We start from the raw sequence: 25196 nt of genomic DNA on the forward strand, positions 1-25196 counted from the left end.
GCTAACAGAGCATCGCTTAGCTGCATCAAAACTTGTATTTCTTGGGTAAGGACTGTTTTGCCTTAACACTAAGCCCCGCCCACTAAGACGTCATAATGGGTACTAACAATTGACTGTATATACTAGGTACTAACACAAAAAGGATCTTTAGTCTATATGTATGTAGTTCTTATCATTTATATGACCATCAATATAAACTATCACTAGTGATTGACTTCTTTGGTCAAACAATCTCACTGTTTGGCGGTTGTGGTTCCATGGTGTAATGGTTAGCACTCTGGACTCTGAATCCAGCGATCCGAGTTCAAATCTCGGTGGAACCTGTGATTTTAGTCGCCCTTCTGTATATCCTTAACACTGTGTATTTTTTCCTATCAGAACCATGTGTCACTGTGACCGCATCACACAAAAAATAATTATTTACACTACTCTCCGTTAAAGGATTCTCTGTTACCACAGTATAATTACCACATACTTTGACTGAAACACGAAGTAATTTTTTTTGGTAATACGGTTTAATTGTCATTTTATTCTGGCAAAATACCAATATGTAGACAGAATTGAAACACAAAGTCAATAAATGAATAAATGACACTTCCTCTAACTGTTAAAATACATTATTTGACAAAATAATTCTCTGTACATCCATTTCTGAACTGATCCAAACGACTACAAACTTAATTCTGTTTCTGTAAAGCAATCAACGTCTTAATGTAAAGACGGAGCAGTATTTATGATGAGGGAGAGCTGCTGTAGATGGAAACATCTTTGAAGTCAAAAGAACCCCTCGCTTATTTTCTCTGCTTTTTCTTGGACGTTGCTGCCCCCTTCTGTTGAGAACTGGAGCCTGAATTTCTGAAAGCAGGAAAACAACATTGATTAAAAACAACCAAATAATTTTACAGTCTTTAAAGAGTCCAGGACTCCTCAGCTTTTATATACGGAAGGGAACTGGTGTGCTTACTTTGCTTTGTGTGGAGGCTCCGGATGAAGTATGACCACCTCCTCTTCTTCACTGTCTGATAGCTCAACCACATCTCCTGTGAAGAGAAACAAATTGAAGGCTCATTCACATTAAACTTTCTTTTAATGTGTTATTTTCCTCTACCTAACCATTACATTAAAATATTAAATAACCTCTTATCTCCTTTTTTTCTTGCATCTCCTCTTCCATCTTTGTTACTTTTTCTTCACCACTGTCATCGTTTTCTTCTTCCTCTTCATCGTCCTCTTCCTCCAGTCCCCAGCTGTTCTGCAGACCCTGCCCCACCTGACCGACACCTGGGACTGGCAGCACTGGGGACGGCACCCTGAATTACGCAGTTAAGGTAGTGTCCTAATAACAAAGTGACAGAAAAATAAATACATTTCCACTGCAGTCATTCAGCTCAGGATACTTCTGAGGCGGGGCTTCTGCTTTCTGGACGATGTCGTTGGCTTTTTCCGTCGCATCTGCCATCTCTACGGGAGTCTCGTCTATTTTCAGAGCTGTGATTCGCTCTTGAGGCATGGTCTCCGCGAAGCCACACCTACCGCCTTCCTTCCTGGAAAGTTTAAAATGCAGTATTTTTTATTTAGGTCCTGAAAACACTGCAGGTGTTATGTTTTGCTTACATTTCCACTCACCTGGCTTTCTTGTCATTCATCAGGGCTTGGTTGATGAGCTCTGTGATTTCAGACACTTTGACGCTGGCTATTTTACTGCATCTCATGACCTTCAACAATAAAAAATAAATAAATAACTAGCGCAATAACATTTGTTCAGTTGATCTGAAGATCTTTCTGTTTTTTTCTCGGAAAAGTTCATGAAAGCCGACACTCCCAGAAACAAAACCAACACACGGCGTCCTCTCACCTGCTCTTTTAGCAACATGATGCCGCCACTGGACTGGATGGAGCAGATTTCCCTGTGTTTGTTCATGGCGATCATCAGCAGGCCGTCCATCACTCGCTCCTCACGCTCACATGGATCCACCAGAAGGTAGGTTCTGCAGAGATGCGGTACGAGGAAAGAGTGGACCGTTCAGACCATCATAATGTCGAAATAAAGACAGCTTGCTTGTCCCTTATTGTCCGCACGTTACACCGATCAGGCATAACATTATGACCACCTTCCTAATATTGTGTAGGTCTCCCTTGTGCCTCCAAAACAGTTGTGACTCATCAGAGAATGGACATGGGCCTTCTGAGGGTGTCCTGTGGTGTCTGGCAACAGAATGTTGTTAGCGGTTGCCTTTGGGTCCTATGGGTTGAGGGGAGGGGCCTCAGTGGATCATCCCACAGAGACTTTATCAGTTTGGGATCTAGCGAATTTGGAGGCCAGGTCAACACCTTGTGCTGTTCGTCATGTTTTTTTTTTAGTTGTTCCTAAACTGTTTTTGTGTGCTTTCCTGTGTCAGGCTGCATCCTGCTGGGGATGACTGCTGCCATCAAGGAGTGTCATTGCTATGGGGTGGGGGTGCCTGGTCTGGTTAAGGTAGAGTGGCACATGTCGAAGTAACATCCACATGAATGCCAGGTCCAAAAGTTTCCCAGCAGAACACTGAATTGTCACACGATGGTCAATGTTATTTACTTCACCTGTCAGTGGTTTTAATGTTGTGGCTGATTGGTGTATACTGGTGGCAGACTGTGTTGAAGGATCTGATGGATCATAGTCAGCCTGGGCTATGTAATATGTTGAGGATGACCTGTACATGAACGCAGGACTTTGAAGCTGTCTCCGATGGGGCTGGTTCCCAACCTTTCATTCATCCAGATTATTATTTTCTTTTAATAGAATGCTTTGTGTTGTTTAGTTGTGCTTGATTGTTAGTTTATGCAGTTTTTACTGGTCCTTGTCGTTATTTATTTATTTTCTCCTCTCCTAGTGATGTTCTGTACGTGGAGAAACACGAATTATGTCAGATAAGGATATGGCACCCCCTCCCTAAGTTACATTTGTAGAGTGGACCTTTTTTGTCTTATGTTTAATAAAGATATTGCTAAAAAAAAGAAAAAACGAACAGAATATGTTGAATTGAAACGTGACGTCTCACCCTTGTTGGAAGAAGGAGAAGCTGACGCTGATGGGCATGTGGTAGATACTCAGAGGAATAGGGTCTCTCTCCTCTGGACTGTACTGAGGACACAAACACAACAAGAGGAAGTTAAGTTAAAGAAAACAATGTGAGCCTCAGCGGGTTTAGTGAAGCAGCTGCCGACTCACCACCGTGACTTCCTCTCCCTGGATGGCGACATCGGGCCGTCTGAAGTGGCTCAGAGCGGTGATGGCGGCTATGCTGGAAGCATCCATCAGGTTTCCATCATTATTCAGCATGTGAACATCCACTCTGATCTGCCACACCTGATGACACACACAGCAAAGGGTCCAGTTCCTGTCTGTTACAAGCTCCTATATTAATGTATGTGCGTGTGTGTGTGTGTGCGTGTGTTACCTTCTCTCCAGACACCACACACAGGGACTCTGTATCAATACACTTGGAGTTCCTCAGGCATCTCTCCAGCTGTCTGTTGAGCTTCACTGACAGCTCAGACTGCCTGGAGACAAAGATGATTTACCGCTACAACAGTCTGACTCAATGAAGCACGCACACTCCAACACATCCCTCAAATAAAAACATATGATGTGGAGTTAAATGCAAACACCGTCCCTTCAGTTTGTCCTCACCTTCCCTGCTCGAATCCTGGAGAGGCCATCGGTGACAGCTCGATGTTGAAAAACATGATCCCCTCGTTTGGTCGATTCTCTTTAGGAGCCACCAGCTCACAAGATACCTGGGCCATGACCCTGTGGAAGGCAGCGCATTACATACACCGGTCAGCCATAACATTATGACCGCTGACGGGTGAAGACAGTAACACTGATGATCTGGTTATTATGACTTCTGTCAGTGGGTGGGAAATATTAGGCAGCGAGTGACAAGCTCTTGTGGAGTGTTCCTGGTCTGCAGTGGTCCGTACTTATCAAAAGTGGTCCGAGGAAGAAAAGGTGGTGAACCAGCCACGAGCACCAGAACTGGACCACAGGGCAATGGAAGGAGGTGGTCTGGTCTGATGCATGGGGTTTTCTTTTACATCACGTGGATGATTGGGTGCATTTCATAGCAAGAGAAAACATAGCACCAGGATGCAGTATGGGAAGAAGGCAAACCACTGTGATGCTTTTGGGCAACGTTTTGCTGGGAGACCTTGGGTCCTGCCGTCCACGTGGATGTTACCTTGACACGTACCACCTACCCCAGCATTGTTACAGACCACGTACACCCTTTCATAGAAACAGTATTCCCTGAGGTCAGTGGCCTCTTTCAGCAGGATAATGCTCACTGCCACAAAACAACAATGGGTCAGGAGTTCAAGATGTTGACACGGCCTCAAGATTCCCCAGATCTCAATTGAATCCAGCATCTGTGGGATGTGCTGGGGGATACCACAGCACACCATCTGAGGTCTAGCAGAGTCCATGCCCCAAACGGGTGAGGACTGTGTTGGTGATAAAAGGGAAACCTACACAATATTAAGTCATACTCATCAGTGTATACAGAGTATTTCTTTTTCAGTAGAAAATGTATAAACACAGATTCACCTGGTTTTTCCCATATCCACAAAGCAGCATCCATAGTCGGTCCCAAATGTGATCTTTATCCTCCTGTAGTCATATGTCTGTCGTCCATCCAGCCGCTGCAAGAACAGGACAGGAGAATATTGGTACACCACATAACATGAAAATCTCTTGAAAGCATCAGTGCTGTTAGTGTAAAAAGGGACTCGTTGAGAATCAAGCGCACCTTTTTCTCTTCGATGGCTTTAAGCAAGAAATCCCGCTCACAGTTGGACAGCGGCGTGTCCTTCATTCTGCGTGTTTTTATGCGGTATCACTCACTTCTCCAACGAGCATGTGGCCGCCATCAACAATGTCTGAACTCTAACCCGGAAGAGAAAAAAACACATGCCATATTAAAAGCCGCAAAATACGTTAGTGTGTTATGTGTGTATTTGTGTTACTTACTGTCATTATTATGTCAACTTTTTCAAATGATTATTTTCCATTTTTTTTGTATTGAATTACAAGAATTACAACAGCATGATTTAATAGTAATAAGCTTTTACTTTGAAATGCTGGTGCCGCTCGATTGCATGATGCATTAAATGTTGGCTCGTAATTTAGACATTTTTCAGGAACTCGCACCCTTTTAACCTTTGGACAAATTCGGAACTTCACAACCATCAAGTAAAAATATTTTTCAATCTGTCAATGCCATTTAAAACCTTTTTGGAGCATGTGTTTTCTTTTTCTTTTATTTGAAATAAAGACCAACATAAATATTATTAGTATAACATCTACTTGGATATTTTTGCTTCACGGATATGAAATAAATGTAAGTAGTATAAGCAAATTAAAAAATTAAAATTAAATACTATTTATATTAAATGCAATAATAAGACAAATAATTATTTTTAACACCTTCGGCATCACTTAAGCCTATTATTTCATACAATTTCTACGGATCATGAAGGCACCATTCACGCTCTGCATCTGCTCGAACTGCGCATGCTCAGTTTGCAGGGACTTCAGCCGCGCACCGTTATCCCGGCCGAAGCTGTCATCTACGGTCCAGTCTCTCCATCCGAGAACCGTGTTCCTTCAAGCCGTACGTCAGTGCTAAACCTCAGCGGGCCCAACGCACAAGATTTTCTCCTCTGCTTGTTTCCGGAAGAAGCAGTTTTATCGCGATTTTCTTCTCCTGCACTTCCAAGAAGGTTTGTTTATGTGCGCTCATTCAATCTCTCCATCCCTGCTTGTGCGACACCGTCGCCGTTATTTAGCAGGCTAACCGTTGCTATCTATTCTAACAGGACTTTTTTTCTTCACATTTAACTTATAAAAATATTTTTTGTGTTTCAAACGCCAGGGCGCCTTTTAATTAGGGGGCTGCCTGTATTATAAGCCCATTAGTTTTACCAGCTAATCTGATGTTATGCTAACGTTTGCCGTTCGTGCTTGTCGTTGCGCGCCGTCCAGGCTAGCTAACGTTAGCTAGCGGAGCAGGTGCTGCAGCCAGAGCCATTCATCTAAAAGGAGTTTGGACGTTGCAGTGTTCGCTGGCAGCCATGTTAGCTCCACGTCTCTGTCCTATGACCTTTATTTTTTAGTGCACGTGTTACTACAACGTTTAGTTTTTTTCTAGATGGAGATTATTAACGAAAAACTTGCTTATCTAGCATCAACTAGGGGCTGAGACGGGATGTAGCTACAACGCACTTGGGTTGAAGCTTGAGGGTGGCCTGTTTGTTTTTTTACACCACATACACTGGATAACACAAAGTAGTCCCTTTGCCTACACTTGGTAATAATGACTGTGTCTGGTAATAATCATACAGCTGTTTAGTTGGACCCAGCTAAATGTAACTGTTGGACAGACATCAGGACAGATGTTATCAATGTGTCCCTGCAGCTCATTTTAGGTGTGACCTCCAGATTTCTGTTTGAAAGCATACAAGGCCTAGCTGCATATGCCGATCAGATGAAAACCGGTGAAGTTAAATTTAATTCAGTCTTATTTATACAACGCAAATAACAATCCAAGTGGTTTCAAGGCAGAACAGAGAGCCTGAACCCCGCCAGAGTAGGCAACAATGAGGCAGTGGCCAAGAAAAAAATCCTTTTAACAGGAAGAATTGAGGAACCTTAGGCAGAACCCAGCTCATATGGGGGGAGGGCATCTGCTTGAGGCTAGGGTGGGTAGCGAGACAGAGAGGTGGGCGGGAGAGGAAAGCAGCAGAAAGAATGAGATGAATTCATACATGCAGCTGATGGTGATAGAGCGAATAACATAGTTACAATGCAATGTTGCTTAGACACTCAATGAGGCCACCCTTAAAATTGTTGCTGACCCCATTGCCCTGCGTTGACAGAAGTCATCCCCTGCAGGACAATACGTCCTACTGAGCCACAAAACCTTAAAATACCTCAAAAACGGCACAAGGTGTTGACCTGGCCTCCAAATTCAATCGATCCCAATCCGATCGAGTGTCTGTGGGATGTGCTGAAACAAACCTGATCCACAGAGGCCCCATAGCGCTCATAGACTCCCTTTACTACTAAGGTCCTGGCGCCAGACACCACAGGACACATAACTGAACGCAGAAGAGACCTACACAATATTAGGCAGGTAGTTTTAATGTTGTGGCAGATTGGTGTATGTTTCACATACGAGGAAATGCACTCACTTGCCAGTTTATTAGGCACACATGTTCCTATTAGACCTGCGATAGACTGGCGACCTGTCCTCTCGCCCGATGACAGCTGGGATAGGCTCCAGCCCCCCGCGACCCTTCACAGGACAAGCGGTTACAGAAGATGAAGAAGAAGATGAGGATGTTCCTATTATTTTGACATCTTAGTCAGTGGGCATCATCCTAATTATCATCTACTTGAATGACCATCTTTGTGATGCTGTTTCAACATCAACTGAACATTAGAGCAGTCATGAAGCAGGATTTAGTGCAGGACTCTTGAATGTATACTAAAATTATAACCATAAGATCCGTGAGCAATGTTGTTTTAAAGTTTCTATCTGAAAGCTATATTTTAACCTAGTCCCCCTCCATCGAGCTCTAACCTTGGCTCGGTTCATAGACCCTGACAGAGACATGTGATAGCACAAGATAAAAAGTGTGTGGTGTGTTGACAGCTAGAGTCATGCTCACGTCCGTCTATAGATAAAAGACCCTGTAGGACACATTTGTCTGTGGTGAGAAAGGGCAGACAGGAAACTGACCGCTCACTCTAAACTCATGAAGAAGCCAATTATTCGTTCAGAAACTATTAACTCCGTTTAATATCTCGACTTCATTCTGTGCAGCACAAATGCAGCAGCTCTGAAGAATTTATACCGTCAGTGTTTCTGCTCCTGAGACACCGACGCCTTTGATTCTCCTCCTGTGCTCTGTTGTGAGCAAACAGAACAACAGCAGTTTAGGAATTGTAGTTAATTAGAAATTAAGGAAAGCGTGCCGCTGTGCTGTCTGCTGTGACGCTCTTCATTTCCTGCTGCTCACAGGGAGAGCGAGCAGGTGTGGGCCGATCAATAGGAGGTCGTTGAAGCTGTTGCTTGGTGTAGCAGATCTCTGATTATACCGCTATTCATCAGATTACCTTTTATGGATTCGAATGCACATTTTTCTTGTGCATGCGCTGCTACAAATTGAGGTTATTAAGGTGAAAAGGAGGGACTGAGGTTTCAGAGAGGCAGATTTTAAAAGCTGGTATCTCCTCAGGACCTTCACAGCAGAAAAGGTTTTTGGAAAGAAATCTTATGAAAACATAAAACACCGTGTACTAATGTGACCTCCATTCTTTTGCACGCTCATCTATTCATACCACGGCCGCCACGCGCATTCCCCATTGCTCTCCATAAATAAAAGCTATCTTGTTCACACCTGCCCTCTCTTCCATCCCCCCTCACTCCTCCTCCCGTACCACTCCCTCCTCCTTCTGCTTCTCACACCCTCCCTTATCTCACACCGCGTTCACCCCTCCCGCTAACGCCCCCCTTTTTTTTTTCTCCTTCCTGCTGCAGATGAAGGTGGACAGAGGTTGGATGTGGCGCGTGCTGCTCTTGTCCTTCCTGGCCGTGGCGGCTGTGGCGGCCCACAAGAAGCAGGCGGAGGCCGATGACTTGGATGACGATCTGGGCTTGGACGAGGAGGAGCTAAAGGTTCTCATGGCGGAAGAGGAGGAAGCGATGGTGACGGATGAAGAGCAGTCTGATGAGACACACGACGAGGGCACAGAGGGTGGGAGCACTGGGAATGATGCCGACGTCTCCTTCCAGGTTGGAAATTGGTCATAAATCAAGATAAAGTCAAATGTGGAGCTGAAATGAATCGAAACCTATATTTTATCAACAGCTGCAAAGCACTGTATTAAAACCATGTATGATATCTTTTAATAGGTAACGTACAAGACTCCTATTCCCACTGGAGATGTGTTCTTTGCAGAGACATTTGATGATGGATCACTGGACAGGTATTGCTGACATGAGTAAAAAAAACACAGTGTAGATGTTTAGTGCATGCTGGGTCATCGAGTGACCAGAATACACTAGAGTGTGTGCTCAGAGTGTGATTGAATGAAGTGTTTTGTGATCTGCAGGTGGCAGCTGTCAAAAACAATGAAAGAGGACGCAGAAGAGGAGATCGCCAAATACGACGGTCCGTTGTGTTCTCTTTTCTCTGCTAAACCAGATGTGTGTTTGATGTCTGTACGTCTCCCAGAATCACTTCTCTCACGTGTGATTCAAAGGATAAAGACTTGCTACCGCCAAGCTAATGTTCGTCTTTCCTGTTTGCCATAATAACACTTCAGTTGGCTGTCGCTGCAGCACGACCTCACAGTTCCTCAGCTCGAGATGCTTTAATGTCTGAAACCACACATGCCAACGATTAAGCTGTTAGGAAAACATTATCATAACCCGCAGAAGTGATAGCTGTGGCTGTGAAAACAAAGCCTGGGCTGTTTTTAAAAGAAGTAATATTTAAACAACAATGCAAAAGGCAACTGGATTTGTTGTCCGTTTTTTGTTTTGAAGATGTTTCATCCAAGTAGCTTCTTCTGTTCTGAAAGACTGGTGGGGAGTTGTGGTTTAAATAAGATCATCTGTGGGTGTTGTCCACCTGAAACTCTAACGGCTAGGGTCTGTAACGACCAGCTGCTTACCTGTGATTGGCTGAATCTGAGTACCAGCCAACGAAAAAGAAAAACAGTCATTTAGCGAAGAAGCCGAGTGGTGAAACGTCTTCAAAAAACCCTGCCAGTCCAGTCGCCCTCGTTTCAGCTTTGTTTTTATTCACACCATGAGCAGGATGACTGAGAACCTTCGCAAACTAAAAGCAGTAATCTTCCTCTAACCGTAGGGAAGTGGGCTGTGGAGCAGCTGAAAGAGAACAAGGTTCCAGGAGACCAGGGCCTGGTGCTCAAGTCCCGCGCCAAACACCACGCCATCGCCGCGATGCTGGACAAACCCTTTGTGTTCGAGGATGAACCCCTGGTCGTCCAGTGAGTCCACAGAAACGCTTAATCTCTGGTGTAAAAAAAAAAATAACGACCTGGATTTGTTGAAATATTTTGCTCTGGTCGCAGGTATGAGGTGAATTTCCAGGATGGCATCGACTGTGGTGGAGCGTACATCAAGCTACTTTCAGACACTGGCAGTCTCAATCTGGTTAGTGCGTATATGTTTATGTTTTCCTAATTGAAATGAGCAAAGACTACGGGTGATTTAGTATCCTCCCTAGTTTTGACACTTAACTTGCTAACTTGCACACACGACAAGATGTTTCTTGGATTGCCCTGTCAGGTCACACTCACACTGTGATCTCACAGGGAAGCAGATGTACACTAAACAGAGACAAGCATTCATGTAGTAGGTGATGATAATGTATTTGCAAGTTGCACTACTGCCAATTAAACCAAAAACTCTGTAGCATGCTAGCTAACGTTAGCCTAGACACCTAGAATATTTACTGTCTCTTAAAACCTTGGTCTTGTGGACTCGATTCTCTCATCATTTATGGAAATACTGACAAAATCTTTCAGATTTTAAATCCTAAGTATCCAGTTATTATCAAACAAGTAAATATCAGACATGTATCACTAAATACACTATGTTGTTTCATTATTTTCTCTTCTACCCCGTAGGAGCAATTCCACGACCGTACACCTTACACCATCATGTTTGGACCGGACAAATGCGGAGAGGACTACAAGCTGCACTTCATCTTCCGCCACAAGAATCCCCTGAACAAAGACACTGAGGAGAAGCACGCCAAGAGGGCCGACGTCGACCTGAAGAAGTTCTACACTGACAAGAAGACTCACCTCTACACTCTGGGTATGTCGAATGATCATCGTACAGTTTAATAATTGGTACTGATCACTCGGTGATGTTGCCTTGAAGATTTAGTTTTATGTACTTCTGTCTATTTTCAGTCCTGAACCCAGACAACAGCTATGAGATGTTCATCGACCAGTCGAGCGTGAGCCGCGGCAACCTCCTGCACGACGTGGTGCCTCCAGTCAACCCTCCTAAAGAGATCGACGACCCGAATGACTCCAAGCCAGAGGACTGGGACGAGAGAGCCAAGATTCCTGACCCGGAGGCTGCCAAGCCTGATGACTGGTAACCCTCTCACTAGTTGACAGACACGCCAGTGGTGGCTAGAACTCTTTAGCTAACATCTTACACCATTCATATAGCTAATGCTGAGGTAAACCACATGAGTTTACCTCAGGAACTTTATTCCTCATGTGTTCTTGTTGCTGACTAACAGATGATTTGTTGGATCATTTGATTATTTTTTTTATTTTCTATTTTATTTTTTGTTTGATGATGATCTTTCTCTCAAATATAACTAACATCATGGGTTACACTGATGCATAGTTTCAGCTCGTGTGTGTAGTGATACTATTGTCCCAGATGAGGCTTGATTAAATGGAACTACATGAGTGATCTCAGTAAATAAACAACCCTTGATGTGTGTGTCCAAGGGATGAGGATGCACCTGCCAAGATTGAGGACCCTGACGCGTTGAAGCCCGAGGGCTGGCTGCATGATGAAAAAGAGTTTGTCCCTGACCCTAATGCAGAGAAACCAGAAGACTGGTAAAGGAATTCACTCCAACTGGCTTTTGAATCGTGTTGATTATAATGAGGAACGATGCAGCCTGACAGCTCATCCATGTGTGTCCCCACCTGTGTGCAGGGACGAGGAGATGGACGGAGAATGGGAGGCCCCGCAGATTCCTAACCCAGCCTGTGAGACTGCTCCTGGCTGCGGGGAGTGGAAGCGACCCATGATCAACAACCCTCAGTACAAGGGCAAATGGAAAGCTCCTCTGGTGGACAATCCTAACTATCAGGTAGCAGCTGATCTTTAGCTTTCATGGAAGCTGCTGCTACAGTACCTGGATGTACTGTCTATACTTCTGTTGTACGCATTTCACTTCCACAAACAGGCTTTTCTGTTTGTGCTGCGGTCGCCAACGTGCTGAAGTCTTTTCTTCTAATTGTTTCCTCCACGTTTGTCCTCTCTGAAGGGAGTCTGGAAGCCACGTAAGATCATTAACCCGGAGTATTTTGAGGATCTGCAGCCATTCAGGATGACGCCATTCAAGGCTCTGGGGCTGGAGCTGTGGTCCATGACCTCAGATATCTACTTCGACAACTTCATTATCACCTCTCACAAGGAGGTGGCCGACCGCTGGGCCTCTGACAGCTGGGGGCTGAAGAAACTGGTGGCCAGCGCTAACGAGGTTAGTTTGCTGCCTTGTATGAGCAGCAGGAGCAGGGCAGCACTTGTACAGTGTCACTGGGTGCATAGAACTTATCATAGGGCCATCACATTTCTGTGAGGGATGATGGGGAGAGATGCTCCCAGATTGTTCTTGATCTTTAATTCCTTTTTTCCTCATCCCTCCTCAACAGCCAGGGATTTTCTCTCAGCTGATGATGGCAGCAGAGGAGAGACCGTGGCTCTGGGTGATATACGTACTCACAGTCGGCCTGCCCGTAGGTCTGGCTGTCCTCTTCTGCTGGCCAAAGGTACCAAGAACTGATTTTAGATTTCTGTTCATATTTATGAAAATCCGTCGTAACTATGAAACCATTTCTCCCAGAAATCAGAGGAAGACTACACGTACAAAAAGGTGGATCTGCCCCAAGCTGATGTAGAAGAGGAGGAGGAGGAGGAAGAGGATGCGGCAGCAGCAGATGAGGAAGACAAAGCAGCTGAGGCTACAGACGGAGCACCAGCTGCAGGTGAGGGGGTCAAACACAGGACATCTGTATGGTATTGGGTGTTTTACTGCTGCTTTGTTCCGGATCGTAATTCTTCATCTTTCACTCTCCTCCCTCTGCAGCAGCAGCAGAAGAAGAGGCTGAGGATGAGGACGATGGCGCAGATGCTGGAGGGGACAATCTAGAGGGTGATGATGATGAAGATGAAGCAGAGGAGGAGGAGGAAGAGGAAGAAGAGGAGGAGGAGGAGGAAGAGGAAGATGAAAGCAAAGCTCCAGAGAGAACATTAGAAGATGAGGTTGGTGTTGGGATGAGAAAATCAATGACGTGTTCATGAAGACCCTAAATGATGTGGGACATATTTTAAGAGCAGTAGATGTAGAGATGAAGTGTGAACTAGCAGCTACACCTGTTCTAACACATGTTAAACCGGAAACAGAAGTCACCAGGAGAGTATCGGACTCATCACATGACCATAAACACAAGTCCAAATGAATGCTGTACCAACTTATGATGCACTACATTGTTAGTGTTGTGTTCATAGCTCGTATTCAAGTGACAGATCTCAGGTTTTAGGGTAATTATTAATTTTAACCCCTTAACGCCTCGTGTCGCGAATTCGCGACGCACTGTTTCCGCTCAGACTGCAGCCGAAATAACACATGTAATACTCCAATGTCAGTTTGTGCACATTCAAAAAATTCCTAGGAACCTTTTGCAAGCACTAGTTTCTCGTGGGACCGGTCAGAGTGGTGAGCAAATATACAAATAATTCATTTCTTTATATAATTGAAAAATCAATTCAGGCGTTAAGGGGTTAAAGGTTGCTGATTGGTTGTGCATTGGTTTAAAAAACAGGGGTCGAGTCGTTTAGCTTTAAAATGTTATACGTCTGAAGAAAGGGTTGCTATTCCCAATGGCCTCATCCGCTCTTTGTTGCCGACAGCTGGCTGTTCCAGGCTCTGGTTGCCTAGGTAACCCCGTTGTGTATTTCCCATCCCATCAAGCAGAACATAAAAATATTGTCAGTGCATGGACAGAACTAGTTCTTCTATGCCACCACCACTACTACCACTGTCAGCAATGACAACGCTCCATCTGAGTCCGCCCGTTGTTCCCACCCCGCTATCAGCGTGGTGAACTTAGGACTGGGGTTAAGAAATAGATTTCAATAGATTCTATAGATCTATATCGATTTATATAGTCCTCAGACTCGATTGTTGTCCATTTAATGGTATGGTAATGTACAACAATATTAGACCATGTGTGAGGGACATCCAAACTGTGGCAGACACAGAAGAGCTGGACAAAAGCAAAGACCTATAAAACCAGCCAATTAGAGGTACAATATGGTGGACCATGCCACAAATCTCTGGAACCATTAGTTTTGTGAAAATATCTTTGATAACTAAGTAAAAATAGTTTTGAAACTGAAATATCTGGAAATGAATCAGATCAGGACCTTGTGAATTGGAACTGAATTGAAGGAAATCAGTAGCGATGTCCATCCCTAGTCACGGACAGTGTTTCCTTAAGATAAACTGTTCATGTCATGTATCACACGCTCCCATTAGTCATTAGCCTCAAACATGAGATTAGTTCAGTTAGTCACATCGGTCTTTAGACTTGGATTAATGTTATCACTTAAACACGGAGCCTGTAAGTTCCCACATCGTAACCACAAGTTCACGAGCTGCATCTGAAGGCAGCAGTCTTCTTAATCTACGGTGACCTCCAGACATCGGTGAACACTGCGGTCACTGCCTCACCGTCCTTCACTTTAGTCTACTTCATGTCTCTGTTGCTGTGTCCTTGTGAGTAATGTGCCGTCAGGGAGTTGAGCTGCTCTTGTTTCTTCAACGCTGATAATGTGTTTAACTGGTCTTTATTTGTCTCAAGTTTCTGCGTAATCTAAACACTTTGGGCTGATTCTACACTTATTTTAAATCATGTGCATGAGTACAAGTGTGCTGTTTACGCCTCCTTTGTCAATTTTTTGTTCCGCAGCCGAAAGAGAAAGGAGATGTCACCGAGGAGAGCCACAAACAAGCTGTGAGAAAGAGAAGGGTACGGAAAGACTGAGGAGGCCAACCCCACGCCTGCGGTCTCCTTTCGACAGGGAGGAGGTGGAAGGGTCGTCTCTGCTGCTGCTCCCACGTCCCAGAGCGGAGCAGCATGCAATTCCTCCAAACCAACTGGTAGCCTGCAGTCACCCCGGCTGCCCCATCCACGTCTCCTCCATCCCTCCGCTACACCCTCCCAGGTTTGCGGTCTCCCGGGCCACATCCTGTATTGTCCCATGTCTCGTTTCTCCCACTTCCTGTTGTCTCCTCATTCAAGTATCAGATGAGCTCCCGGGAGAGTGTGTTGTGCATTTAGCTGTTTACCCTCCTCCTCCATCTTAAGCTTCTTCATCCTTCTTCCCCTCAATAAGCCATTGCTGTCAAAACGCCTGTCTGCCTGAAAAGCCCCGCCTCTTCCACCTTGGTTCCTGTTCACCCTCGTCTCTGCTGCCAAGCCTTCTCTCTGAACATATGCCACCGTAGATCCACCAGTGCGTCTCCTCTCAGAGGGACGGCGGCAGGGAGTGTCTGCGCTGCTGCTGTCGTTCGTTCCATTTTGCAGCATATCATAGGGGCTACAGCTCAGACGTTATACTTTATTCTCGTGTCCTTGTTTTAACACGTGCGAGGACGCAGTTCCGAGTTACTTGCTGGGGATTCGGTAACGAGAGAGGACGCTGGGTTGTGATGAAGTCTGTGTGAGATGTGTCTGCGGCATCAGGACGTTTTAGCAGAAAAATTTGCCTCAGCTTAGATTTAAAGATTACCTCTTTAAAAAAAAAAATTGAAAAAAGGATGTTGTTTAGATTTTAGGTAGTTTGTAATGAGCATCAGGTACTTCTGTGTGTTTTTTTTAAGTTGTAACAATTGAAGATTAGCACTGATGACGCTATTTATTTTGGTTATGAGTTGTTTAATGCCCGTATGAATAAAAATATTCTGTAATATTGCAGTGTTAAGAGTGACTCAAGGCGTTTTTTTTTCTCTTAAATTATATACGCTTACTTTGAGCCAACGTCTGGGAAAAATTTCAAAGAAAAACTGACGTCAAGGCTTGCAGCAAAAATAGGTAATATTTAATGCCTTGGCCTTGACGTTGTCAGTCAGTCAGCCAGAATAAAGACGCACTGCTCCCAGAATATCTAGACTAGCTGGAGGTCAGGTGATTGTTTGTTGCCTGGCCAAGACACTGATGCTACTTTGTTTTATATTGTTTTAAGCTTTTGTAGTTCACCTTCTCTGCAGATGCTGGCGGATATCCCTGTTTACATTTGTTTGCAAGTTGTACATTGCTCTTAAAAATAAAACTATTTAATATGAAAAGGCTTGATCCAATAATTTGACTAAACGAGGCACGGTATTTATTTTCTCACCCGTTCTCTTTGCCGATGACAAGTTGCAGTAAAGAAGTGATCTTATAAGTTTTATTAAAACAAAAACAACATTTAAAGGCAAAGGTGCAGAGTTGTCTACACACGACATGGTACCAGGATGTGTGCAGGTAGGACATAGTCAGCATGCCAGAAAGAAATGCTATACAACTGTTAAAAATACCAAAATAACCTCAATAAATTACAGCATATACAGCGTCCACAGCCTCCCGTACTGTTACCAATCCCTCCCTTTTCAATCCGATTCACTTGCGTATGATGTACTGCCTTCAGGATAATTGTGGTCCTTCCGTCCTCATCGCTCTTGTCTGAGGCAGCAGACATCTTGGAGGACACGCCCAGGACATCAGCACACTTTACAGTCAAAGCAATCTTCAATAGCAGGCGATGAATTCCAGGCCAGACTGAGTGGATCAATAGCACTCAAGGCCTCTTAACTGCTTTTGTTCCCGCATTTTAAAGGGAAAACATCGCTTTGTGCCCTCATCGTCATCACTGTTATGAGAGCAGGGAAGAAGAAGAAGAAGAAGAAGAATGCAATCTTTGTCTCAGATATATTTATGACTTCTGTCATAGATTGGGCCTGATATTTTTATCTAAAGAAAGAAACTAGTGTTTGTGATTAATAAACCAAACATCACTGGTGCTAGTAAAGACCTACACTGTTACTGAGTGCTTAACTTCTAGTCTCTCTGTGCTTTTACTTCTATTGTTGCTGAGCTCTCTAAGGTACCTACACATCTAGCATCCACCTACTATTGATGAAAAGCAGCTTTATACACTCTGCAGTTCAGTGACTACTGATTTAAAGACTCGTCATTTTATGTCCCATATACAGTCATATGCTCGTTTTCCTTCTCCGTAATACTGCCAGCTTTTAGGTGGAGGAACGTGGTCGTGCTTTCTATTAACATGATGACATCCAAGACCGACCGGGAAACTCAGATCAAGCTGTCATACAAAATACTTTACAAAAATAAATAAATGAAACCAGTTATGATAAAGAGGTTCATGGTCGAATAGAAATATTCAGGGTTTGTTTTAGCGTGCTGGGTCAGTTTGACAAATCAGAACCTAACATTATTTCACAAACACTACTTACAAAGCATTAAGGAGAAACTGAAGATACAAATGACCCATAGACACTCAATCTTCTGGTTCTGTTTAGGTGTTAGTGGTTAAAGGGTGATGTCTTAATCATCTGTAGCATGAAGAGACAGCCCTGGGCCGGATTAATATTTTCTTAAATCTATATCCAAAGGGATAGCTGATAAAGTCAGTTTACATTATTGATAATTACATTGTATTGACTCAGGTAAATAGTTACAGAAAACAGCCAGGTCTGCTGAGGAAAGAAACCCCTCTCCATGTCACCACGTTGGGTTTCTTCTCCCAGCTGCTGGCCCAGGACCTTATGCTTCTTTTGAGGGTAGCTCACTTCCGCTTGCTCTTGGTGTCGGTTGTCTGGAAGACGCTCGAGGCTGACATGAGGTTCTCGATGTACTGACCGAGGACCTGGTTCTCCGACTTCAACTTCAAGTTCTCCTCCTTAACAGCGTCGACTCGTGCCGACAGGTCTGGAACGCAACAGAGAAAGCACGAGGGTGAAATTCAGACTACACCGCCACATTGCTGTCGAATTAACCCACTGGTATCTATTCTTAAACTAAATGTTGAGGAAGGGACAGACCAATCTAACTTCAAAGAACTACTGAGCACAGATTTGAGGGTGAAAACGAGTGCAGTACTGCCAGCTAGCACGAATCAATAGGTAGTACAGATGCAGCACAAGTGTGCCCAAAGAAAAAAGGGAGAGTTGGTGTGGAGTCGCTCTGTTGGGAAGCAATTATGCTCTGGCAAAGACCTCCCAGGCCAATCAAATCATATGGGCAGGCTTTAGGCGGCGATGGACAGAAGAGTAATAGCAACATAGTCATGCACGTCATCTGAGCTCTGAGGAGATGAACAAAACGACTATCCAGTTGCATATAGAGGTATGTTTTCTCTGTGACGGATGAAAGCACTCAATTAGGAAATCCCAATTGCGTCCGGCTCTGCCAGATCACCACAACACCAGCTCTAATTGCTGAGCTGAGTCTCATTAAAAAGAGCTGGGGTTCCCGTCACTGACTGCATTAGCACAGGGCTAGACAGAGCTGACAGAAACATCCAGTGTTTTAAATCCGCAATGCTCAAACGGGACGTGAAAGATTTGTTTCAGTGAAGAGAACAAGCAGTGCAAACATTTTAATCAAAGAAGTCCCTCCGTAAATCAAAAGGTATGTTTGATTTATGTTGTTATTTCATTTTGGGGTCTTTATTAACCCTTCATTTTCATGAAGTTAATGTGTGAGAGGCTCTCTTACCTTCCAGTGTGTGCTGAAGCTCCAAAACCTGATTAATTAACCTCGTCTTCTCCTCCATTTCCACCTGGTTCTCCATGTCTCCTGAAACAAACAGTGTTGCTGTTTATACATCACATCCCATCACAGTTGGCACACGATGCAAACTCATGTAGGCTGTAGACGTACCATCTATGTCGCAGTTCATGATGAAAAGCTCGTTCTCCTGTTTAGTATGCAGGGCTGCAGATCCACTGTCCACTGTAAGAGAATAAGGAATAAGGACACGTCATGAAGTGGTCGTACTCCGGAGAACAGGACGCTGTAATGTTACTTTACAGGTATGTTGAAAACAAGAGTTCATTAGGTATACCTGTTCAACTGCTAATTAATGCAAATATCTAATCAGCCAATCAGACGGCAGCAAATCAGAGCATTTAGGCATGGAGACATGGTCAAGACGATGTGCTGTGTTTCAAACCGAGCATCAGAATGAGGAAGAAAGGTGATATAAGTGACTCTGAGTGTTACAGGGTTGTTGGTGCCAGACATGTTCATCTGAGTATTTCAGAAACAGCTGATCTACTGGGATTTTCACACACAACCATTTGTAGGGCAGTAGTACTCTGGGCCAAAATGCCTTGTTAATGTTAGGGTTTGGAGACAGTGGCCAGGTTGGTTTGAGCTGCAACCGAGGTGTGAACAGGAGCATCTCTGATCGACAACATGTCAGGCCTTGAAGAAGCACGGCTACAGCAGCAGCAGACCACACCAAGAGCCAATCCTGTCAACTAAGAACAGGAAAGTGAAGATAGAATTCACAAATAGAAAAAATGACGCCCGGTCTTAGGAGTCTCGATGTCTGATGCAACATTTGTTTTTACCTAATAAAACGGTCAGTCAGTGTAAATTCATGGTGCGGCACAGACCTCAGTGTTACCACACCGTCAAGACGCGTACAGTGTTATATACACTCACATGCCAGTTCATTAGGTACACTAGTGAAACAAAATGCATTGTTATATCGCAGTCCCTCAATAAATCCTCCTTCATGACTGTTCAGTTTACGCTGAAAATGTTGGAACAGCGTCAGAAAGGTGACGATTCAACCGGACGATCATTTTGGTGGACGTACTTTCTGGTGCTGAAGAAAGTACATGCTCTGGACAGGCTTATAATAATCATTGTGCTAGACTAAATAATTAATATAATAGAAACATGTTGAGAAGCAGTACAACCCTGTACAATTCAACGGTACAGTCTCCAAAAATACGTTATTTCATTTATATTTTAGAGTAAACTGTTGGGGTTTTTTTGTTGTTTTTTTAATGACAAAATGCAGCTTTTACAGACCGTAAGCATTATATTTAAGGGCAATTACACACACACACTGAACCACAAATCTGACTCTCACTTGCCAGTTCATTAGGTACACTAGTGACAAAGTCATGGACTTAATCTTATCTTCATGAGGGTTATGGTATTCAGCATTAGTTTCAAATAACCGAGAGCTGTTGATTCACTGAATTGAATTTTGTTGTTCAGACACGTTTCTATTATTTTGACCACCCCATTTCAGTCAGTCAAGAAACACTTTAGTGTTTAATTCAATCCAGTTTAACAACAACATCAACTGATCATTAGATGAATTTAGTGCAGGACCGATATAAAAGAAGGGATTCGTTTTCAATAGTGTACCTAATGTTTTGGCTACTGAGTTTATTTAATATAGCGGTGGGTGATGTTAGCATTGATGAGCAGACACCGCATCCCAGGCTATGAGGCGATGCTGCCTGATCAGAAGTAACAATAAAATCCTTAGTATGAGTCATACATTTGTTTTACATAAGGGATGACTAAAATGCGTCTATTTTCTGAATAATCGCTTCCATGTTGAATTTAAAGACAATTAAATGCCATCTCGAAAACACGTTAGTACAAAAAAATACACCTCCAGTAATCACAAATCCCATTCAGAGCCACTCCTCGTATTATCGGACAAACACTCTTGAGGATGTCAAACAACAATTACGGACAAAATCTGGCAAAACAAAGGCGTGTCCGATAATGGGTACGTATGCGTTAGCTATGTAAGCTAACACGCTTTGTGGCTAGTAACGCCAACGAAGCTACAAAATATCTTAAATAATTCAGCACTATATGCAAGGTTAGTATCTCACTAGACGCAACAAAACGAAACCAAATTGTCAGCGGCGTGTTTAGAAAAGATAAATATATTTTACAACTTGGACGCAGACAGGCTAACCGCTACATGCTAACGGCTGCTAGCTAGCTAGCTTTAGCTTCCAAAGAAAATATGGCAAAAATAAAAGGCTGGGAATGAGCATCTTTGACTTGAATGTAAAGCAAAACAACGTGCAACATTTTGGCAATGAAACTCACCCAACGCGAAAAACGTCCTCTCCGTTTAACGGAGTTTTACTGTAAACAGACTACGCGGTGATGATGAGGAGTAGGAGGAAGATAACAGCTGTGCTTCATCTATGCACATCGTCATCCGTGTGTCACTTCGCTGCACTGGTCAATAGTGGGTGCTAGACACACCATACACAGAACACACTGCAGTGTTAACAGATGTTCATCAGTGACTGATCAGGCCTTTCTGCTTGAAAGTTTATCAGTGACTTTAAGGGTCTGCAGTATGTGGATGTTGCTGACCAAGCAGCCTGGTGCCACGTTTTCCCCTGGTACAGTTCACACATCCATATGATGCCAAAAAAAATAATATAACACATCAGACCAGACCATCCTCTTTATCGCTCAGTGGTCCAGTTCTAATGTCCACAGCTATGCAGCCCCGAATAAAACAAACTGTGATCTACTGTGGTTCTTTTTTTGTGTGTGTGTAACCTTTGCCCATGCATCAATGAGCCTTGACCACCCATGACCCCGGTTCAACTCTTTTCCTTTGCTTGGATTACTTTACCACAGCAGACAGGGAACACCCCAGGAGAGCTGCAGCTGTGGACATGCTCTGGCCCAGTCGGTCGACAGTCTGGATCAAGTAAATTCTTGCAGAAAGTCTGCACAGATCTCATGGTAATCCCTCCACTGGTTCTAACAGATCCAGCACTCCCCGACAACACAAAGGAGGACTTTATAATAATTTGTGGCTAACAGGCTTCAACAGGTTATACCTAACTGAAATACCGTATTTAGGCATATATTCCTCATTTCTCTCCTGGCATTGATTAAACCCTTATGAATTCATCTCTGATCATATAAATTACATATTTAGAAGTTATTTCCATGAAAATAATCTCTCTGTTTCTCAAAGTGGATCATAAGTAACTCTCAATTAAAGATTTAACCCTGGAATAATTCAGCTGTGAGGACATACTAAAGAAGACAAGGGAACTGTATAGTGCTATCCAAAGGTTAGCGTTTACAACGTTAATCCTGATCACCAGTCCTGCCGAGTCCGCAACCTTATAAAGATAAATATTCAGATGTCTGATTCTCTGGAGAAACTTTACAACAGAAATAAACATATTTACAGCCTGCTACACTAGCTAATTTCTCCATTAATGGCAACATCATGGTGATTTCAGTGTCAGGTGGGTGTCCTCACAGGTTGCCAGTGTGTCTGCCTCAGCTCCACTAACTCTTTGCCTCTTTTCCCAATTTCGAAGTAGCCGCGGGTTTAGCGTAGGAGTTAGGTGGAGTCAGGCACTGTCAAGACGGTGAGCATCAAAACTGCTCTTCAAGAAACGTATGCTGACAGTCAGACTTTTTTCAGCAGCGTGCCATTGGTGTGTGCCCACCGTTGGCCCTGTCTGCTGGTTTTCTGTTGATTCAGCATGTTGAGCTGGTGGTAGGACGAGCCAGCCAGAGAGACCACTCTGATCGGTTGTTCATATTAGAGAACCACGACACGCGAAGAGAAACAGAAGTGACAAAAGTGAAATGGTAAAGTGGTTTTGTTATCGTCTCATCTCATTGAAACTCTTCCTAGCTCTTCTTAGCCTCCAAGCTAATAGTTGCTCTTCCTGTTTCTCCTCTATACCGCTGCCACCCGCTGATACGTAACATTTTGGTCCAAAAACAGGCAACGTGAGGTGACGTCACAGTAGGCCTTCATTGTGTCCAGTGATTATAGGTTACGTCAGGGAGCGTTCATCCATCTTTATGTGTCAATGATTGGTGCAATGTAGATGGACATGCTAACCTTCTACGACTAGAAAGCTGGAAGGCAGAAGTGTGCATTACAGTCAGCTGCCAATCCTTGCCTCCTAACCTATTTATGCAGCCACGGTCACATATTCACACACTCAACCTGTAAGGTAAGGTCTTATGGAGTCAGCTCTGCAAAACAAATTAAATGGGACTTTATAGTTTTAGGAACACCTGTGACAATGAGCTTATCATCTCTGCCCACATATTGAAGAATTGTTAGGCACATGACACATGACACAAGAGTGCGTATCTTCCAATGTCAGTAATGAAGGTTTAGACCTGAAATCTAAACTTTAGTCCAAGTGTGTGAAAACCAAGAACAAGGACATGGGGTTTCTTTAAAGGGCCACACTTCAGTCAGCCTGGCCGCTGCACAACGAACCCACATAAACACTTTGTTTTTACAAGCTGTTGTTTCTGCCTCTGTCAAATAACATCTGTTTTAACTACAAACAGATTATAAGTATGTAATGAAATGATCCATTTAAATTCCTGCGTGAAGTCTCGACCTACAGTGTCGGCACTCCTGATGTTATATTTATAATGTGTTTTTGAACAATATGCCCTATTGTCTTACATAAAACACATCACAACAAAACTATTTGACATGAGGGTTTTAGTCTCGTCTATCCTGTTAAGGATGGTTAAGTCTGGCACTGTGGCAGCAGGTTGTTAGATATTTGTTTGTTTCACACGCTCAGAAAGAATCGCTCTACCTGTGTCGTCTGCCAGAGAGATGTTAGTGAACGTCCCGTCATCCACGTCCACCTCGGCCTCCATGGCCTGCGTCTCTTTTTTGTCCTCCAGCTCGGTCTCTTCTTTCAGTTTTTATCTCACACAGTAACCGTCTATACGTTTTCCAGCATTACACACTGTTTCTTTGCTCTTGTTTCTTTTCTTTTTTGCCCCGGCCTCCACTCTCTCTCTCTCACACACACACACCTGACTCATTTGGAGTCATTCACATGTCACGGTTACCTGTCCTACCTGACTGGCAGCTCAGGTTACATACTTGTCAGGGGAATAGATCACCATGGCAACCACTAAACCAAAAACATGAGACCAAGCGTCCCAACCGACAGGGAAGCTATCAGAGGTCGAAGTTTAACCACCAGTCATAAGAAAGGCGCACACACACTCTTGGTCACACATTAATCTGGAGTGTGTGTGCTGGTAAAGCGTCTGCAGCTCTGTAACTCACTGGGCATCGTGGATCACAGCTGATTATCTGAGTGTTTTTTCAGCCTGTTGAAGCTAAATGCTTCAGTGCAGAGTGGAATGACTGGAGAGGGCATTCGTGAGGAGGCATCCGATCTGTGGTTACAGCCTGCTCTCTGGTGGCTGAAGCTGAACACTGCAGATTAGACTCCATCATGGTTGTGCTAGAAGAGCAGCTCACTCACACGAGAGAGGCTTCATGTACCTAAAACAGATTAAACAGTTTACTTGGAGATGTTACATCACTCATCCATACTCCTTTGGGGGGGGGGCTGTTGTCCCTGTCCTCTTGCCTTATGAATGGTCAGAGGCTCCAGTCTCAAGGTGTGAATGGGGTTGAAACTTCTTTGGGACAGAAATGAAAACCGTATTGTGAATTGATGGCAGATTAAATCTCAGTCCACCTCCTCTGTTTCCAGAAGGTTTTTCTAATCTGACATAGATGGCTGGTTTGAAAGGAAGTCATCTATGTCAGATGTATGTCGACAATACTGATGCTAAAGAAGATAAGAACTGCTTGATAATAATAGTAGGAAGGACTGGAAATATAAAAAAATTAATAACTGCTTGCTCTGCAGATAGTATGGATAACAGCAGTATGTGGTTTGTTGCATTTTTTTGTGAGTTTTTGTGCATGTCTCTATATCCCCGTTCAGACCTTGCATTAACATCCATCCTGAGGAATCCGATCACAGCGAAGTACAGGTGTGAACAAACCCAGGACGCATTGAGATCGCATTTGAGATCTCTGACCACATTTGGAGGTGGTCTGTGCAGCATTTGTCCGCATTCCTTTGGTAGTGTAAACACACAATGAATCCCGAGGGAGGATTAAAGGCCTCACACTTAACAGCACCCTTGAGTTTTGCCTCATTCATTTAGAAAAAAAACACACAACTGCTATTATAAATGATGACCTGTCAAGGACAAAACACTGTAAGTGGTGCTTGTTCATTAGTAATAAGAGCTTTTTAAAATATTCTGTCCTTGTAGCTGTTAACTAACTAAAAAAATAAATAAATCCAAACACAAATGAAATTATTTAATATGAGCACACACTACGTCAGATGACCTGACCTCCACAATCACTTGACTTACACCCTGATGAGATGGTTTAGGATGAGTTGAACCACAGAGTGAAGGCAAAGCAGCCAACAGGTGCTAAACACCTCTGGGATCTCCTTCA

At 43.7% G+C, this 25196-nt stretch overlaps 3 protein-coding genes across 4 annotated transcripts; 1 reads left to right on the forward strand and 2 right to left on the reverse strand.

Annotated features, from left to right (window-relative positions):
* Positions 1-493: 493 nt before the first annotated feature.
* exosc9 (exosome component 9) lies at positions 494-4923 on the reverse strand. The gene is made up of 12 exons (XM_084557623.1): positions 4788-4923; positions 4586-4680; positions 3671-3790; positions 3438-3540; positions 3209-3346; positions 3039-3121; positions 1856-1988; positions 1627-1715; positions 1398-1544; positions 1138-1310; positions 965-1040; positions 494-855 (listed from the first exon to the last, which is right to left on the reverse strand). The coding sequence occupies exons 1-12, from the start codon at positions 4851-4853 to the stop codon at positions 792-794; spliced, it is 1287 nt and encodes a 428-aa protein (XP_084413749.1). The 5' UTR covers positions 4854-4923; the 3' UTR covers positions 494-791.
* A 661-nt stretch (positions 4924-5584) lies between these two features.
* On the forward strand, positions 5585-15821 carry clgn (calmegin). Its single transcript, XM_084571026.1, has 15 exons — positions 5585-5760; positions 8583-8837; positions 8958-9031; positions 9158-9216; positions 9919-10060; positions 10145-10226; positions 10703-10895; positions 10994-11183; positions 11552-11665; positions 11766-11922; positions 12100-12315; positions 12488-12604; positions 12679-12820; positions 12922-13097; positions 14807-15821. Exons 2-15 carry the CDS (start codon positions 8583-8585, stop codon positions 14879-14881), a joined length of 1992 nt encoding a protein of 663 aa, XP_084427152.1. The 5' UTR covers positions 5585-5760; the 3' UTR covers positions 14882-15821.
* A 451-nt stretch (positions 15822-16272) lies between these two features.
* scoca (short coiled-coil protein a) lies at positions 16273-23986 on the reverse strand. 2 transcript variants are annotated; one of them, XM_084571040.1, is made up of 4 exons: positions 23509-23986; positions 18785-18856; positions 18620-18700; positions 16273-17830 (listed from the first exon to the last, which is right to left on the reverse strand). In XM_084571040.1, the coding sequence occupies exons 1-4, from the start codon at positions 23570-23572 to the stop codon at positions 17688-17690; spliced, it is 360 nt and encodes a 119-aa protein (XP_084427166.1). In that variant the 5' UTR covers positions 23573-23986; the 3' UTR covers positions 16273-17687. The 2 variants fall into 2 exon arrangements, with proteins under 2 accessions (XP_084427166.1, XP_084427167.1); XM_084571041.1 differs by lacking the exon at positions 23509-23986 and adding an exon at positions 20999-21747.
* Between the last annotated feature and the right edge of the window lie 1210 nt (positions 23987-25196).

This window comes from Chelon labrosus, assembly GCF_963514085.1.
Source record: "Chelon labrosus genome assembly, chromosome: 2".
In the NCBI taxonomy this organism is placed as follows: domain Eukaryota; kingdom Metazoa; phylum Chordata; class Actinopteri; order Mugiliformes; family Mugilidae; genus Chelon; species Chelon labrosus.

Coding starts and splice junctions, on each gene's coding strand:
- exosc9 (XM_084557623.1), bottom strand. CDS start 4,853: ATGAAGGACACGCCGCTGTCCAACTGTGAGCGGGATTTCTTGCTTAAA. Junction 1,545..1,626: donor ATGAATGACAAGAAAGCCAG/GTGAGTGGAAAT, acceptor TAAACTTTCCAG/GAAGGAAGGCGGTAGGTGTG. Junction 856..964: donor GAGCCTCCACACAAAGCAAA/GTAAGCACACCA, acceptor TCCTGCTTTCAG/AAATTCAGGCTCCAGTTCTC.
- clgn (XM_084571026.1), top strand. CDS start 8,583: ATGAAGGTGGACAGAGGTTGGATGTGGCGCGTGCTGCTCTTGTCCTTC. Junction 9,217..9,918: donor GGAGATCGCCAAATACGACG/GTCCGTTGTGTT, acceptor CTCTAACCGTAG/GGAAGTGGGCTGTGGAGCAG. Junction 10,061..10,144: donor GATGAACCCCTGGTCGTCCA/GTGAGTCCACAG, acceptor CTCTGGTCGCAG/GTATGAGGTGAATTTCCAGG.
- scoca (XM_084571040.1), bottom strand. CDS start 23,572: ATGGAGGCCGAGGTGGACGTGGATGACGGGACGTTCACTAACATCTCT. Junction 18,701..18,784: donor CATGAACTGCGACATAGATG/GTACGTCTACAG, acceptor TGTTTGTTTCAG/GAGACATGGAGAACCAGGTG. Junction 17,831..18,619: donor GCTTCAGCACACACTGGAAG/GTAAGAGAGCCT, acceptor GTTGCGTTCCAG/ACCTGTCGGCACGAGTCGAC.